Source organism: Giraffa tippelskirchi, chromosome 4 (assembly GCF_054371585.1).
Source record: "Giraffa tippelskirchi isolate mGirTip1 chromosome 4, T2T-mGirTip1v1.2.pri, whole genome shotgun sequence".
NCBI lineage: Eukaryota > Metazoa > Chordata > Mammalia > Artiodactyla > Giraffidae > Giraffa > Giraffa tippelskirchi.
Genome location: NC_137278.1, coordinates 128,992,307 through 129,009,992, shown reverse-complemented (window position 1 = coordinate 129,009,992; position 17,686 = coordinate 128,992,307). Strand labels below are relative to the sequence as shown.

Sequence of the window (17,686 nt, the reverse complement as noted above, 5' to 3'; positions counted from 1 at the left end):
GATGTGCAGGGCCCTGGTCCCCCCTCTGCTGCTCACCAGGGCTGTGAACGTGAGCAGAGTGCTTAGCCATCTGGGCCTCTGTTTGCTGGCCTATGAGAGTGGGGGGATTCAAGGAGTTATTGGCCACAAGCTCTAATGTTCCTTTTCATTTATGCTTTTATGACTTGATAGAGGGACCAGAAAACACCTGCCCATAGGAAGTGGCAATTCAACTGGACCACCAAGGATAAGCAGGCTTTCAGGAAATGGGGCATGGGCACTCGAGATTGGAAGTTATATTTGCCAAGGTCCCGAGGTGTGAAAAGTCCTGGCCTCCAAGAAGAAAGACTGGAGTATGAGGCTGGAGAATGACAAGGGGGAGAAGGGGTCACAGGCACCCTGAAGGTCACCCTCAGCCGAGGCTCATCGTTGGAAGGTGGCCTTGCCCTGGAGGACTCTGCTCTTACGCACCTTGTTCAAGGCAACTGTGTCAACTGCTTCTGAGAAAACAAACATTCTTACAGAAACATACACATGCGTCAAAGAACACTTGTCTTACTCCATGTAATTTTTCTTCACAGAAATCATCACTGCCTGACATATCCTGTGTTTCTTTGTTAATTGCTGTTTTTTTCTCTCCCCACCAGACTGTGAGCTCCCCAAGGACAGGCTCTATGTGCCTGTTTGCTGACTCCTGTATTCCCTGTGCCTGACGAGGCCAGACTCACCAGAGCTCATGAGCCACTGCTACATGGTACACCGTAGACACAGAGGCATACACAGGCAGGTGCTGGCCTCAAACTTGAGGATGGGAAAGAATCAGCTGGAAGAAGAGGACAGCAAGGCTGGTGTGGAAGACCAAGATAGGAAGTGGGTTGGCAGGAGACTGAGGAGGAAAGGAAGAAGAAGGAATGACTCTCTGGTAACAAGAGACAGTTGTAGGGACACTGTGGGAGCTTTTGAGAGGTGGAGCAGGAAGCTGCGCTGAAACTCAGACACCTGAGGGTCCTGGGGTGACTCAGCTCCTTGATCACAGCAGCCTGAGCGTCTTTGTACGGGGGGCGACTGTTCCCATCTCACAGGGCCATTGTGTGGCCTACCTGGAGTAAGTGCCCAGGTGCCCAGGAAGACCCAAGCCTGCCTAGAGGCAAATCTGTAACAAATCTCTGCTGTTTACAAGGAGCAGCTCTCAACCAATGCCTGCCTGGCGAGGACCAGACAGCAAAGATCCGTATCAGACCAGGGACCCAGAGGGAAACAAGAGCTGGACCAAGAAAAGTTGGATGGGGCAACTCAGATGTCAGTATGCTGGGCAACAGATTCAACACTGAGAATCAGATGGTATTGACCATTTATTGCAGAGAAGCAGAGAACTGGGCATGACCACAGTCAGAGGACAATGAGAGCCCCTTGACTGTGAAGACCCAGAAAGGTACGAGGACAGAGGGGCTTGCCCCTGGTCACAGAGAAACATCCTGGGGATGTGTGTAATCTCTGCATACAGGGAAGTGACCCAGAGAAAGGTGCCCAAGGAGGAGGTCACCGAGAGAGCTCGTGGCTGGACGCCCTGCATCAGAGCATCACCCCACTGAGAACAAGGAGCAGGGATGGGACCAAGGCTGTGGTTATGGAGGAAGCACTTCCTGACTTGGGAAGGGGACCCACAAGAGGAGATGAGGACATGGGGAGATGGGTGAGGTTTGCAGCTTTCTGCTCATCTGCCCTTCATCTCGAGGCCTTTTTGGTTGCACAGCTACTGCCTGAGGTTTTGGCAGGAGCATCCTTGAGCTCTCTGCCTCCGCAGCTGCCTTTGGTTTTGACATCCACCGCTGAGGATTTATAGCTGTAACTGCTCGAGGCACCAAAGCCCATGCTGAAGCCAGCGCCTCCTGCCCCGGCACCGGTGTTGCTGATGACGGCTGCAATTGGCAAGAAAAGACCCGGTTCATTCAGCCTCCTGGGACATCCTGATCATTCTCTTAGTTCTCTCCCCTGGGGTGGCTTCACATGGAGACACAGTCTCCATTGTCTATTTTTAGTTTACTAAGAGATTTTCCTCAGCACTGGTCATTTTTCAGGTACTTGACCCCATGTATTTGACCTTTTCCTAATTAGTCTATGTTGATCTATCAATGTCAGACTGTAAGCACTGCTGCTGCTGCTGCTGCTAAGTCGCTTCAGTCGTCTCCGACTCTGTACGGCCCCATAGATGGCAGCCCACCAGGCTCCACCGTCCCTGGGATTCTCCAGGCAAGAACACTGGAGTGGGTTACCATTTCCTTCTCCAATGCATGAGAGTGAAAAGTGAAAGTGAAGTCGCTCAGTCATGTCCGACTCTTCGCGACCCCATGGCCTGCAGCCTACCAGGCTCCTCTGTCCACAGGATTTTCCAGGCAAGAGTACTGGAGTGAGGTGCCATTGCCTTCTCCACTGTAAGCACTAGCAGACTTTATCAGTGAATTTCTGTCTGGATAGGACCAGATGAAGAAAGGCACTTCAAGGAGGCCTTCTGATGCTTCTACTAAAGAAAGGAGCTGCTGGGAGTACCCTACAATAGAACCCTGTGCTCTCGCTAGCTTTTAAATCTGCAGGAGATTATTTCTGCTTTTTTCATCATTCAGCCAGTCAGGCTCCTCTCATTCCTTCTTACTTCAATCCAGTACCTCTTTTATGGACTGGCCTCAAAGAAATGGAATGTAGTCATTAAGTATCATTCTTACAGTAGACTTTGGGACTATATACTGTTGGCATCATTTGATCTCTCTACAGGTTATACTTTTGTATAACCTGTATTAAAATAGTATTTCACGATACCGTTTTTCTCCTTGGTTACTAAATCCAGCTCCCTCTTTGTGCCCCTAAGTGTCCCCTTAACCCACTCTGTTATTGTTATTCTAACTTTTCTTTGGTGTCATGAAAACAGAGAGACTTCAACTTCTGGTAGGTGACCAAGGGCAGAACTAGGTACTGCAGATACTTACAGATGCTCACAGAATTTGGATATTCACCAGACATCCTGCAGAGGGAGAAAAAATCAGATAAACCTCCCTAAACCTCTTCGATCCAGGGAGATCCTTCTGTGAATCAGCCTCTCCTCTCAGAGCAACCTTGAACCTAGGTGATTCTTGGAGACCACCTTGCCCCTCCCACTCGCCTCAAGAATAAATCATGAAGGGCCAGGGATGCTCTATTTCTCAATTTCTTCAATTCCTCCCCTACCACCTCTTTGGGATGTTTACAATCCTGTCCTTCTTGCTGTCTAACTCTGGTCTTTCCTACCGCACCATGTCAAAGCCATTCTTTGTAGAGTTTCACCTCAGTAGGACCTGAACAAAACCAAACTGTTTGCCCTCAACCTTCCTACTAAAGCACAGAGATAACGCTCCAAACAAAAGACATCCCCGCCCCCCACCTCACCTGCACTCTTCGCCCTCCAGCAGCTTGCGATAGGTGGCGATCTCCATGTCCAGGGCCAGCTTGGTGCTCATCAGCTCCTGGTACTCACGCATCATCCTGGCCAGCTCCTCCTTGCCCTGGAGCAGGGCGGCCTCCAGCTCATCCAGCTTGGCTCGGGCATCCTTCAGGGCACAGTCGCCCCGCTGCTCAGCATCGGCGATAGCCATCTCCAGGTTGGAGCACTGAGGGGCAAATGGATTCAGTGCTTTGGGTCAGAGCATAGCTCTGAGATCCTGCTCAGAAGACCTCCCTTCTTTTGATCCTGATTGATAGTAAATGCTTTGAGGTCCTTCTGGTTTTCCCATTTTCTGAACATCACTAGAGGTGATGTCTAGAATCTGTCTCCCCCACCCCTCGCCCCCACTCCAGGCACAGTTCAGTCCAGCTCATGCCATGGCATGTAAAGGTGGAGTGTTCTTACCTTGGGAGAGAGGAGGGGAAAGGTATTGATTGAGAAGGTGGCCACCTGGGCACATGGCCGCATCGTCTCCCTCCTAGTCTGTAACATTGGCTGTTCTGCCAACCCTAAAAAGTCTGCCAACCCTAAAATGTCTCTGGGTCACTGGCCTTAATTCTGCCCCATAGTATAAAAGATATCTTGGGAGATGTTGTAAAGAGTGAAAAAAATAGGGACCGATAAAGTTCCTATTAATAAAATGTCTATCCAATAAACCTACCCCATGGAGGATCTGGCCTCCCAAATTGCACAGAGACTCATGCTACAAGGCAACAGCCTTCAATAATACTTTTGCATAACTAACAGGTTTTACTAGTTTACAAACATCACTTTTAGGTGTTACTTGCAGAAGCAAACTGCAGGTGGGGCTCAGCACTGCATCCAGGAGAAGCTGGGCAGATGGAGGGGGTGTCTTGGACCTTTCAATCATGAGCATGTTTGCCAGTCACTGGGTTAGGCTTTGGTGGGATCTAAGGATCTGTCCCCTTTTTCTGGAGTCAAAGCTGCTTCACCCCAAGGAGAGCAGCTGGTCCTGAGGCCAGCTATCCAGGTGATGCTACCCTCCTCAGCCAGGCAGGCCCCCAGCCATACAAGTATCCACAGTGTTTCGGGTGAGTGTTTACAGCCTCAGCAGAAAAACCTAGGACCCAGCTATTGAACCAAGGAAAAGCATTGCCATCCTCAAGACTGTGGAGACCTAATTATTTAGGAGGATGCAATAAACTCTACAACTCGAATTCCACCAAACTGTCCTCTGTTCTTTCTCACTGACCAAGATCCTGTAGGTGAACCTGGGGGACTCCAGAAGCTTGGGTCTTGTGAATGTGGCATGAGTTGAAAGGAGGGCCTGAAATGTTGGTTTCTTTGAAACAATTAGCAGCTGGATTCTGGAGCCACTGGATGCAGAGTCTGCATGTTTAACTGTGGGCTTCTTTGGTGGAGAGGTCAAAAGGCAGGAAAGCACCTTGGCTGAGAGCCCTCAAGAGGAGCCGCCTTGGGGACCAAGCATCAACAGTGACCCCCACTGGCTCCCCAAGGAGGACATCTCCCCTGACCTCCAAAGCACGGTAGCCTTTTCATCACAAATGTCATTTTCTGGTAATAAGTTTGCCTAAACATGTACACAGAGCATTTTATCAGATAAATAGGGTAATTGGGTACCAAAGGTAGCTTCAAACACCTTGTGTTTTTCTTTCATTTATGCAGAATTTGATTAAATAAAAACACCATAGGTTCTTAATTAGTCTATTGTTTTTCTTTCCACTGTTGGGGGGGGGGATGTGCACGTGCAGGGCAGAGGAGGGAAGGAGATAGGGAACTTGACTTGCCCAGGAAGCTGAGACCTTAAATCCTTGCACCAAACTCCACAAACTTTGGGAGATTCATGAGTTTGCTTGCTTTGGAATCACAAGCGTGGCCCCGTGCTGTGTTCCTATGGGCTGCGTTCAGTGTAGTGCCCCCCACAGATAACCACAGGAAAGGGCAAACACTGGGCAGAGCCCTGAGCCAAGACTAGTGTTGGGTGTGTGTGTGGCGGGGGTCAGGGTGGGCTAGCGGTCTTCCTTCTCCACTCTCTTCTAAAATCCACTGCTTGTTCTCCTTCCTCCGGCACAGATTCATCATGGGAAATTTCCAAACCCTTTCACCAATTGCACTGGGTCTAAGGTCCACTGCCCTCTTTGAAGACTGCCCATAATCCGCCCATTCCTACCTAGGGGTGTCCTGCTCCCTGCTACCCACCCATCATGGACCTTCTGCTTAGGGTAGGCGTCTTTCCTTCTAGCACACATGCCCACCTCACATCCACCACTCCTGTGGGTTCCTTCACCAGACCCCCTTCCCTCACTGTCTTCCATCCCAAGGTAATCCACCTCCTACAGGAAGCCTCACTCAGGTCCCCGTTCATCCAGAGCCCCTTGGAAGCCCTATAGCACTTAGGGAGTGTGATGCCCAACAAAGGATGCTACATCCTTCCATATGGATTCCTACTGTTCTCTCCTGAGAGATCTTGTTTTACCCTTTTTAATAATGAGTCTCATACAAATTGGTGCAAGATCCTCACAGTGCTGGGAAGGGCAGGATGGTCTTCTCATTTGTACAGTCTGGTGTAACTGTTCTCATACTGACTATACCAAACCATAATTGGTCTCAAACCAATGAGTGCTGTCAGCTGACTCCTTTCATAGAACCTACCTGCTTCTTCACATTCCCAATCTCTGAGCGGATCCTCTGGATCATCCGGTTGAGATCTGAGATCTCAGCCTTGGTGAGTTTGAGGTCATCCCCGTGCTGGCCTGCTGTGGCTTGCAGCTCCTGGATCTGAGATTGGGGGACAAGAGATGAGGAGCACGAGAATTCAGCCCTTAGGGTGTTCGAGGAGAGGGAGAGTGCCGGGGTACGTTCTCACTATCTAAGCAGCACAGGCACAAGAGAAGGAGGGAAGGGGGAGAGGGAGGGGGAGAAAGACAGTCCTTTCTTTCTGGATAGGAAGGCCTGGCCCTGGTTCAACAAGATCCTCAGATTCTCAAACCTGAGAGCCCTAATGGAGTCTGAATTTCCTGTCCTTGTTTTGACAAAGCTGGCAACAGAAGAAAAGCTGAGATAATGGATTGTCCGCAGAAATGGCGTCAGAATCTTATTGAAGCTGTGACTGATGTGGCCTCAGTTGTCAGCAAGGGCCTTGGCTGGGGAAGAGCTAAGCCCATACACGGCCCCCAACACCTGCCAAGACTGTGGTAGATCCTCTGGACCACAGGATGGCATTTCCACAAGGCCCAACTCCAAGAAACAGGAAGTCTCTGCCCAGCCCCAACACACATGCACGCACACACAAGTACACACGTGCATACATGATGACAGAGTGGTAGCTGTGGTCACTGGGCCTCTGCGCACCTGGCCCTCAGCTTACCTTGGTCTGGTACAGCGTCTCGGCCTCGGCCTTGCTCTTCAGGGCAATCTCCTCGTACTGGGCGCGGACCTGGGCAATGATGCTGTCCAGGTCTAGGTCGCGGTTGTTGTCCATGGACAGGATGATGGAAGTGTCACTGATGTGGGACTGGATCTGAGCGATCTCCTGGAGGACAGTTAGGGGAGGGGAGTCAGTTAAAGGTTTCCCATGAGAGAGTCCCTTTTCTTGATCCTCTCCGGTAAATCCCCTGCTTCCCTTTCCTGCCCCTCCTCGGCACATGAGCTTTGCCTTCAACAGAGGCCTGCAGTGCTCAGGCCTGTGGGTGTGAAATGAAAACATGGAGCTTTCCACCCAGCATGGGACTGCCTTCTCCATCACACACGCAGGACTCCTCCCACCCTACCCACTCTCTCCGCACCAACAGCCACCATGGATCAGTCTGAACTCCTTACGTGGCACTCAGTCCTCTAGAGAGTCACCAATGAACCCCCAATTCTCCAGGCCCCTCATACTTTAGCACAACTCCAGCTCCAGGTCTCCCCTCATTCTGCCCCTTCAGGCTGGAGTCCAGGCCCTTCCCTGCACCCACGGAAATCTTGCTCACCTTTCTCCTGGAACCTTCACCGACACCTCAGGCAGAATTCACCATTCCGCTGCTCTCCCAAAGCCCATTTACATGCTGTTTCCCCTACCGGACTATGGATTCCTAGAGGACAGGAATCATTTCTCCTTCATCACGGTCTCCTCAAAGCCTACCCCCACTGCTCAGCACTTAGTAGGGCCTCAGCAAATGGCAGCTGTACTGACAATGTGGGTCAATACAGAGGTCAAAAGGCCTCTCTGCCAACCTTTGGTCATGTGACCATCCAGGCCAAGGGCCAGAAACCATTTGCAAGACGAACAGACCACACCAGAGAGCTCAGCAGGGCCCTTACCCCTTCGTAGAGGCACTTCAAGAACTTGATCTCCTCTGCCAAGGAGTCCACCTTGGCCTGGAGCTCGACCTTGTTCATGTAGGCGGCATCCACATCCTGGGGAACACAGGGAGGGACCAGCTGCCTGCCTCTTCCCCTGCCCTTCCTCCTGCCACAAGGAGCCCCAGGTTCCCTGCTCTCTCCCCTTCTGCCATGCTTCACAGGGAGGCCCGATCCCTGAGAGCAAACCAACCAATCTGCAGGGCCACGGCTGCACATAGATCTAAAGCTGGTAGCTTCTGGAAGCTGCACGCTACCCAGGCAAGGGACTTGAAGAGATGAGTGGGAAATTAGAATCCTAGCCATCTCTGTACTCGAGACTAAGTGACCCATAAGGGCCCTTTCCTCATCCTACAAACATCCTCATGCCAGGTGCCTAGGGAGCCCCCAGGCTTCTTCCAGCCCTCCCTACCCACCTCTTACCTTCTTGAGCACCACAAACTCATTCTCAGCAGCTGTGCGCCTGTTAATCTCCACCTCATACCTGCGTGGGGCAAGAGAAAGGAGCGTCACCAGTGGGACAGTTCTGTTCTGCAAATGCTCACTGAGCAGTGAGCAATCGCCTCTGTGCCAAAAGCTGCAGGGCAGTGACCCACAACCTGGGCTTTACGTTCCCCCGGGGCACGGAGAGTCTTCTCAAAGGGGATGTGACAAGGACAGGTTTAAAGGAATCAATGTGCAGCTCCTTCACTCATAGTCAGGCTACCCTAAAATGTATCTACTTGGGAATGCATCTGTGATGGAGACATCATGCACATTTTACTGTCCCACCTTCCTCATGACAACTGAAAGTCACCCCTCTCCCCACCAGCTGGCACCTTAGTACGAGCACTAGCCGGAGGAGAAACCTACCAGGCACCAAACAAAATGCTATTCCCACCTTCACTCTGTAAGTTATGCCTGTTTCTTAAACAGGTGAAGCAAGGTCTTGGAAATAGGGTGTTTGGATGGGGGTGAGATATTCTCATTACACATATATTGTAGCTTGGAGGGTCAAGAGCACTGATCATTTCACTTAAAGATCTCACTATTCCATCCCTTACTATTATCAAAGAACACGTCACCTCCCCCCCAGGGGCTTGTAGACAGAGTATAAATATATAAGCAGAAAAGGGGTAGGTGGGGAAGGAGTGTGGGGCTGGGGTCTCACATTCCCTCTTCCCCTCTTGCCTTGCCTCCTATCCATGGGGCCTTTTGTTTAAAAAGAAGAATAAAAGGATTCTTTAAAGAACATAATACAGGATATTTGTGAAAGCAAACAAAATAGAGCATTAGAAAGAAACGATTTGTGCCCCCAAAAGGGCTATTTTTCATACACATTAACTTGAGCAATTCTTTTCAGCTTTTTACTTCCTAAGTCATGTCACTGGCTGCCAAGAAAATAAAGTTTTGTTGGGTGGCTGAAGTTGTACAGGTTAGTGAAGTGGGTTATTTAAAGTATTTAAACAGTGGGACTTTTCTGAGACTGCCAGATTTTTCTAGCTGCACTGGGTAAAACATAGAAAATAGTTTATATGATTTATCTCAGATTCTATGTGTGTTATTCAAAAGATAATTGAAAATTCCTTTCTACCAAATTATACTATGAAATAGTTGTTTCTATCACAATTTTATCTCATATTATCTTACATGTTGTCACATTATATCCATCCTACTAACAAAAATAAAAGTATATGCTAACTGAGGACCAATCAGCTTTTAGCACCTTATATCTTTCTACTTCATAAAATACATTGGAAAAGTTTGATCATGATGGCTATCAAAATTGATGACATTCATGTATTATAAATAACTTCTCATCATTTACTTCTAAAAATTGAATATCAGAGTTCAATATACACATACAATACTTACAAATAAAAACAGCATTTTACATTACTATGGACTTAATAAATAACATAATTTTTAAAAACAGATTAAAATATATAATTAAACCATGACAAAGTACACATGGATTTATCTTGTTTTAGAATATAGATGTATTAATTATGTTAAATCTACATCATTTTAATCTTTAATGTTTTCAATAACCTACTGTACAAAATGTCACCCTTAGTTTATTGCTGAGTGGATTTTAAAATAGTCCTCAGGGCGTGTTTATATTTTGACTTGAATTTAGATATGAAGCCACACTTTTTCTGATAGAAAGCAACTCTTATTTTTCTGGTTTGACAACAAAAGCTAGATTTCCAATTAAGCCAGATGGTAGGTGCTTTCTATAAATTAAATGAACCAAAATTTTGGGAATTGTATTTGAGTGTGTACACATATTTAAAGAGGGGGCTCTCTGGAGGTATTCTTTAAGCCTGTCCCCACAACCTGTGTGCTTTCAGAAGTCCAGGACTAAGTCACCGCCACCTTCAGGGGCCCCATACAGGGCTCAGGCCAGAGTTCCACTTTAGCGGGACTTCAGAATAGAGACAGATGGGCAGATCAAAAGTGAACCAAGGAAAAGAGCCCAGTTCCAACCATCTTCACCACCTTGTGGAAGAAGTCATCTATCCCCCAAAATCCTAACACTGGGAAGCAAACCACCGAAATATCAGATCACACCAAGCATGGGGCATCACTCTCCTCATAAGTTCAACTTAGAAGGAGAAACCATCTCCCATCCGAGCACACCTTCAACTGTTCTCTTTAACAGTGGGATTCAGCAGCATGGAGATGCCTCACCATGAAAAAAAAAAAAACAAACTTAAAAACTCACTTTTGCTTAGCTTTAAGATGTGTTCTGAGATTGGAAGGATGTCTCCTTCTATAGGAGTCCTGGCAACTCCTATAGAAAATCTCACTCAAGAGGAGCTACAAAGCCATTTGGGTTGTTCATCTGATTTTAAGACAATTCTCTCCAACCCACCATTCTTCCATTTCCAATGTTTCAAATGAGCACATCATCTCCTGGGCAATTTGGAATACCATTTTGGGTAGATTTTTTCTCTTCCTACACTTCATCCTGTCTAGATCTCTCTCTCCTTCCCTTACAAGAAAGAGTAGTAATGATATCAGCAAAGGATTCAAGAAGACAAAATTGCTGGCTCCAAATCACAACCTCATCTATAATCAAGACCTTCCAGTGGTGTTTCTCCACCTCCCCACTCACCTCTTCTTGTAGTCCTCCACCACATCACGCATGCTCCTCAGCTCCGAGTCCAGCCTCACCCGGTCCCCTGACAGCGTCTCCAGCTGCTTCCGCAGGTTGCTAGTGTAGCCCTCGAGGATGGGTTCCAGGTTGTTCTTACAGTTGTTCAGGTCCAGCTGCTGCAGCAGCTCCCACTTGGTCCCCAGCACCTGGTTCTGCTGCTCCAAGAACCTCACCTGAAAACCAAAGCTGGTCATAGCCCCCCAAGTGCTCTTGCCTCTCAAGAGTGAGGACAGGGTCCCAGAAATCAGAAGGTGTCATCCTGCAGTGGGAGTCAGGAAAGAGCAAGGTTAATCAGAGAGTGGATTTGGCCAGAGGAACATGCCCACCTTGTCTCTAAGACAAGAAACAGTATCCAGTCTTAAATGAAATCAGGAAGTGGGTGTAAGCAATGCTGTCTATCATCTGCCACCATGACTTACTATGTGGTTGAGGCAGCATCTTTTGCTATAAATGCTGGTGTTTTTGGAGTGAAGGGAAATGAGAAGCAGGAAGAAATAGTGACTGGGAAACGGCACTGGAAAGTCACTCTAGTAATTTGCATGTTCTTTCTTACATGCAGTCTAAATTGCTCCTGGTTTGTTTCTTTCATTGGTTTTGGAATCAGATTGTCATATCTTTAAACTCAACATTCAAAAAACTAAAATCATGGCACCCAGTTCCATCACTTCATGGCAAATAGATGGGGGGAAAGTAGAAACAGTGACAGATTTTATTTTCTTGGGCTCCAAAACCACTGCAGACAGTGACTGCAGCCACAAAATTAAAAGACACTTGCTCTTTGGAAGAAAAGCTATGACAAACCTAGACAACATATTAAAAAGCAGAGACATCACTTTGCCGACAAAGGCACGTATAGTCAAAGCTATGCTTCTTCCATTAGTCGTGTACAGATGTGAGAGCTGGACTATAAAGAAGACTGAATGCCAAAGAATTGATGCTTTCAAATTGTGGTATTGGAAAAGACTCTCGAGAGTCCCTTGGACAGCAAGGAGATCAACTCAGTCAATCCTAAAGGAAATCAGCCCTGAATATTCATTGGAAGAACTGATGCTGAAGCTCAAATACTTTGGCCACCTGTTGCAAAGAACCAACTTATAGGAAAAGACCCTGATGCTGGGAAAAATTGAGAACAGGAGAAGGGGATGACAGAGGATGAGATGATTAGATAACATCACTGACTCAATGGACATGAGTTTGAGCAAACTCTGGGAGATAGTGAAGGACAGGGAAGCCTGGTGTGCTGTAGTCCATGGGGTCACAAAGAGTCGGACATGACTGAGCAATTGAACAACAACAATCACATCTTTACAAATCTATTCATACTTGACCGAAGGTTTCTCATTTTTGTACTGAATAACGTCAGGCCTCTGCTACACCAACATTCTTCTTCTTACCAATCTCTTTAGTTATTTCTTCCACTCCTGCCCTCTGTCCTCCAACTATTTCACTTCCTCTTCCCAAGTACAGTAGTGAGGGACACAGACTACTGTTGCTGCCTCTTCTATCACCCTGGCACATTTCTTAGCTTCCCTCTACCTTAATTTGAGCTTCTGCAAGATAGAGGGATCATTGAATCATGGGTTGACAAATGAGAACCACTTGGGTCATCACCAGGCACTCAGGAGTGTCAGCTATTATTAGTATCATATCCCTCATGGTCTAGATCTTTCCAAGTGGAGACAAGAGAAGCCCATTCTTTGTCTCCTCCCGTTCAGCAGGGTCACTGCCTGTGACTCCAGAGCCACCTTCTCTGTTTCCCCAATTTCTGGACATACACACACCTACACAACATATACACATAATTTGACATGCCCTCCTTCCAAATCTTCTCCCCCCAGCACCTTCACTGTTCTAGCCCTTTCCTCTCACCTCCCCTAAAAACCTTCCTGGTTTACATCCTTATCCCACTTCCTACCTTCCAGGTCTTCCTCACCCACCAGGCATCCTGTCCTGGGACACCCCCTGTCCTGGAACTACAAACCCATCTCTCTGGTAGTGAGAGCCCTCAGAAGGACCATTCCATGCATCTCCTGCCCCTGACACCTCCCTCCCTTTCCTGTCTTTTCCTGCAAGGAAGGGATGAAGCTCCTCTTTAAGGGGGAGGGGCAGGGTGAAGGTGTGCCAGGCACTGTTTTAAGCGTCTTAGAAACATCCAATTCATCCTCATTATAACCTTATGGGGTTAGAGCTACTCTTGTGCCCATTTTACACAAGAGGCAAGGGAAGTTCAGAGAGCATAACTAACTTGCCCAAGTTCTCACGCCAGTGGCCAGGGCAGAGTGAGACCCGCATGTACACTGGTCACCAAGACAGGGACCGGTAGACGCTGCAGCACCAACCTTGTCAATGAAGGAGGCGAACTTGTTGTTCAGAGCCTTGATTTGCTCCCGCTCCTGGGCTCGCACTTTCTGAATCTCTGGGTCCAGCTCCACGTTGAGGGGGGACAGGAGGCTTTTGTTGACGGTGACCTGAGGGATGCCGCCCGGTGGGCACACGGACGGACACGCGGGCCCCATCCCCGCACTGCCGAAGACGGTGCCCACGAAGCCTCCCCTGCGGCCACCGCCCGTGGCCGCGCAGGGACCCAGCGTGGAGCCGCCCCGCCCAGCCGCAGAGCTCAGGGCCAGGCGCCGGCCGCCGCCGGAGTTGAAGAGGCTCCTGCTGCCGAAGGTGGCCGTGCCCTTGATGCCGCTGGCCCGGAATGAGGCGGTGCTGCTGCTGACCCGGCTGGAGATGATGGCAGAGCAGCCGCTGAAGGCCAGGCGCTCCCCACCGGGGTAGAGGTTCAACTGGCGGCTCATGGCTGGGAGGTGGAGGTCACTGGTTGCTGGGTGGACAGGCGAGGGGCACAGAGCAGCTGGGCTTTCTGTCCCTGCTCAGTCCTTAAATAGTCAGAGGGCTGGGCCGGCTGGAGTCAACCTAATATGTAGTTCGTGAGTATCTTTCCGGCTACCTAGGGCCTCTTGGTTCTCTGTTTATGAAATTACCATCTCCCCTCTGAGATTTTTGTCTCCTCCACCCTGAACTCCCCATGAATTCCCTATAAAATGGTCCTGAACCCTGCATTTGCTCTTCTTACCTCCTGCATTATAGTAATTTGGCTGCCTTATCTTCCTTCGCTGCCCTGCAATCACTGGGGTTATCCCTGCCCAGATCTCCAGTGGAAGTTCTCAGTGGGTCTGTCCTCTTTGGGTGGAGGAGGGGCCAGGGTAATAGGGTAACAGATGTCCAGGTTGGTTCTGCTTCAGAAGAACATGAACAAGGTCAAGAATATTCCAGAGAGTCCTCCTTAGTCTGTCCCCTGCTGTCTGTCCAGGCCTCTAGATGAAGCTGGCTCTGGCCGGTCCTGGAAGGAAATTCCAAGGAAACTTCTGGTCCGTCTGCAGGGACTTCTCAATCTGGAAAACCAGACACCGTGACAAACAAGGCTAGTGAGAGCTCTGGTCACAAGTGCTGGCAGATGGTTTTGGGCCAGAGCTAAAAGCTTTTTCCAGAAAAGCATTTCTGGAACAAGAGTTGGGGAGATGTTGTCTAGGACGGAGAGAAGAAGGCGGCCTGGGGAGATGGCACAGGAGAACTTTAGGAAGACGGCCTTTCCTGAGGTTTCGGGGTTGTTTCATTGTTCTTTGGTTTGGTTTGGAGGTTTTTGATTTGTTTTGTTTTTGGTTTGTTTGTTTGAGTTTTATGTTTTGTTTTTAATAGTAGAAGAGGATCATTCCTCCAATCAAGGAAACTTTGGTCAGGACATTTGCTGCCCTGACATCTCTGATTATGGATCAACACATGATGGACTCTCAGAAACAGGTCAGAAAAGGCCAAGAACGACTCCCCCAGTCTAAAATTAAGAACTCAGCTCTAGAACCTGATTCCATGTAAGCTCAGGAGCATCTTTCTTCAATCTAACTCAACTTCCTTTTTTCCAACTTGAGTTGCCTTCAATTCTTCTCTTCCCTGAGAAACAGCACCCTCCTGCTCCTCTGGCATCCAGGTAGTTCTGTTTCATCACTCTTATAACTTAGTCTGTCTAAGTCCTAGAACTCTATCCCATTCCTCCATCGGATTGACAAGTCCCTCTGTATTAAGATCCTTCCCTTCCTACTCCCCCGGGGTTCAGCCAAGGCCTTGGCATCAGGGACATTCAGGAAAAATGTGAAACAAGCTACAGGTCAGGATGAAGTCTTCTATTCTTCAGTGGAGCCTCAGGTTCCCTTGGGACCCTAGTGGGCCAGCCAGATAGCGCCTAGGGGTAGATGACTGACATAGCCTCCGCTGAACCAATCACAGAACATAATAACAGCCAAGGTGTTTACCCCACAGGGAACAAGGCTCTGGGGACACTGGTGAGTGCTGGAGGTGGCGCCAGCCACAGATAAGCAGATAGAGGAGTCTGAGGTGTCCTGGGAGGCAATGGGTGGACTCTTTTTGCTACCTAAGAGGAGATGCTATAGTCCATTCTCTCTGGAGAGGGGAGGACATCAGTGTGACTGGATGATCATCAGACCATTCAAGAAACTCAGGATTGTGCTTTCTATTATTTCATGAGATTTCTCCCTCTGCCCCATGATTTTAGCCAGTGTTTTGGTTTGGTTTTTTCCCCTATGAACACAAAAATTAGTTTATAAATTCTGGCCACTGAATTTAAAAAAAGGTTTTAAATTGAAGCAGGAGAAACTTACATAGAATTGGCTTTCAAAGGGAGCCTTTGAAGTCTCCCTTTTCCTGGAAGCCTTATAAGAAGCTGAGACACTTAGCCATCTGAGACCAAGCCATTTCTGCCCAGAGTTAGGTGCTGGCATCCCTAGGCAGGAACAGGTAAATGACCTTTTCTTATCCTCCAGTGAAGGGTCAACTGGCTGGATGAATCAAGAATTCCTCAACCTTCAGGCTCACCTTAGAGATTATTAAAAGACAAAAGTGACACATCCAGGTTTCAGAGACATCAGATATGTGAGGATATGGGCAGATCAAAATGTGGCTGAAGCCTGATAAGCAGGGTTCTCATTGCACCTGTCCCTGACAGCAGCTCACTGTGTCACCTCAGGCCCTGTAACCATCTCTGCCATTAGTTCTGAGAGATAGCAACCCCTGGACTGCTAGATGGGGCCAGAAACAGCACCCTTTGAAACGAGAGGTCAGCAGCCTAAGATGGACGAAACTCTTTAAGCAAGGATTTGCCAGTGGGCCTCTTTTGCCCCAGAACACCAGTTCTAAGGAAATTAATAGATATCATGTAGAAAAAAAAAAACTGTAGGAGTGGGTTCTATGCTGGGTTAAGAAAAAAAAAAAGAGTTAAGAAAGCATCTTATTGCAGGATCCATGAATACATTTAGTGCTACTGCTACATCAAAGAGTGAACAACACTCAGTGCTTTCCTGCGTGGTGACTGGGAAGTGAAATTCTAATTCTTTTCTTCTACTTTTTAATATTTTTGCATTTTCTAATATAAGCATCTAATTTTTATAAGTGAGTTTTTTAAAATTTTTACTTAACATTTTCAATTATTACAGAATACTGGCTATCTTCCCCCGTTATACAATACATCCTTGAGTCTACCTTACACCTGAAAGTTTGTACCTCCCACCCCATCCTGATATTTCCCCACCCCCTTCCCACTGTTAGTATGAGTGTTGTTTTTTATTTTTCCAAAAAAAAAATTGGAGAAGAAAGTAGAATGCTGATTCCAGTATCAGAAATAAAGTACTGTTATAATAAAAAAACTCAAGGCTTTCCAAACCTTTTTTAGGTCATAGAGCCCCTCTCCTTGACCAAATATAGGAATCAGGGTTTTAAGGAATATACTTTAAGAAATATTGAACAAGTTTTCTCTAGTCCACTGTTAAGCAGACAAATTTCCAAATCCAAACAAATTTACAGTATCTCCTTAAAAACCTGAAGGAGATCTAAGTATAATAAATATAATATGTAGACTGATCTAGTTTATTGCAACATGTTTCCGGTTACACTGTCAAAACCAAAGGGAAGTTATTTACGTAGACTGGAGGGCAGATGCCAGCATCACCCCAATACCACTCAATGGAGTTACCATCTGGTGGTAACTTATGTCGGTCCCTACATTGAGGAAGGCTGTACCAGAGACTGCCAGTGCTTACCAAGTGCCCTTGGCTCCTCCCTATTTCCCAACCTCCTTTGGGATTTGGCTGGAGATTGGGCCTGTGGTGGCCAATTAAGTGTGAGTGGCACTGAAGTGTGTCATTTCTAGAGTGAGGCAGTCAGCAGCCCGCATACTTCTTGAATCTCTCTTTTCTCCTATCCTAGTAACTCTGGAAACCGGGTGTTCCAAGTGACAGGGCTACAAAACACAAGAGCCTAGGCTCCTGAGACATCCACTGTCATAACCATATAGATGGGATGCTTTAGACTGGGAATGAGAAATGAACCTTTTTCATGTTAAGTTAAACCACTGAGATTTCAAGGTTTTCCCATGAAGGCAGTCAGTGTTAATTACCTGAATCCAAGCGTAGAAGTTAAGTAATAGAAATCTCTCTTAATAGCCAATACTCTTTATCCTTAGTTCCTGTTAGTGAAATGTCTTCTCATCACTATTAGAACTTCTCTACTTTCCCTCTCACTTAAGCTTCTTGAAAGAAGAGTCTATCCTAGTAATACTAAGAGCTATAATAGTAACAGTGATTTCTTAACAACCATTTATGGAACACATACTATGTGGCAGTCACTAAATTAAAGAATTCTCCTACATTCTCATTAAATGTAATTCTCATGACAGCTTTACGAGGGAACTACTATTATTA

General features: G+C 47.4%; 1 protein-coding gene across 2 annotated transcripts; it reads right to left on the bottom strand.

Moving 5' to 3' along the window:
- Positions 1–1,313: 1,313 nt before the first annotated feature.
- Positions 1,314–13,717, bottom strand: LOC145503626 (keratin, type II cytoskeletal 72). Of its 2 annotated transcripts, XM_081483541.1 has the most exons (9): positions 13,256–13,717; positions 10,875–11,089; positions 8,198–8,258; positions 7,736–7,831; positions 6,801–6,965; positions 6,086–6,211; positions 3,397–3,617; positions 2,961–2,995; positions 1,314–1,898 (listed from the first exon to the last, which is right to left on the bottom strand). In XM_081483541.1, the coding sequence occupies exons 1-9, from the start codon at positions 13,715–13,717 to the stop codon at positions 1,705–1,707; spliced, it is 1,575 nt and encodes a 524-aa protein (XP_081339667.1). In that variant the 3' UTR covers positions 1,314–1,704. The 2 variants fall into 2 exon arrangements, with proteins under 2 accessions (XP_081339667.1, XP_081339668.1); XM_081483542.1 differs by lacking the exon at positions 6,086–6,211 and having other exon boundaries at positions 1,705–1,898.
- Between the last annotated feature and the right edge of the window lie 3,969 nt (positions 13,718–17,686).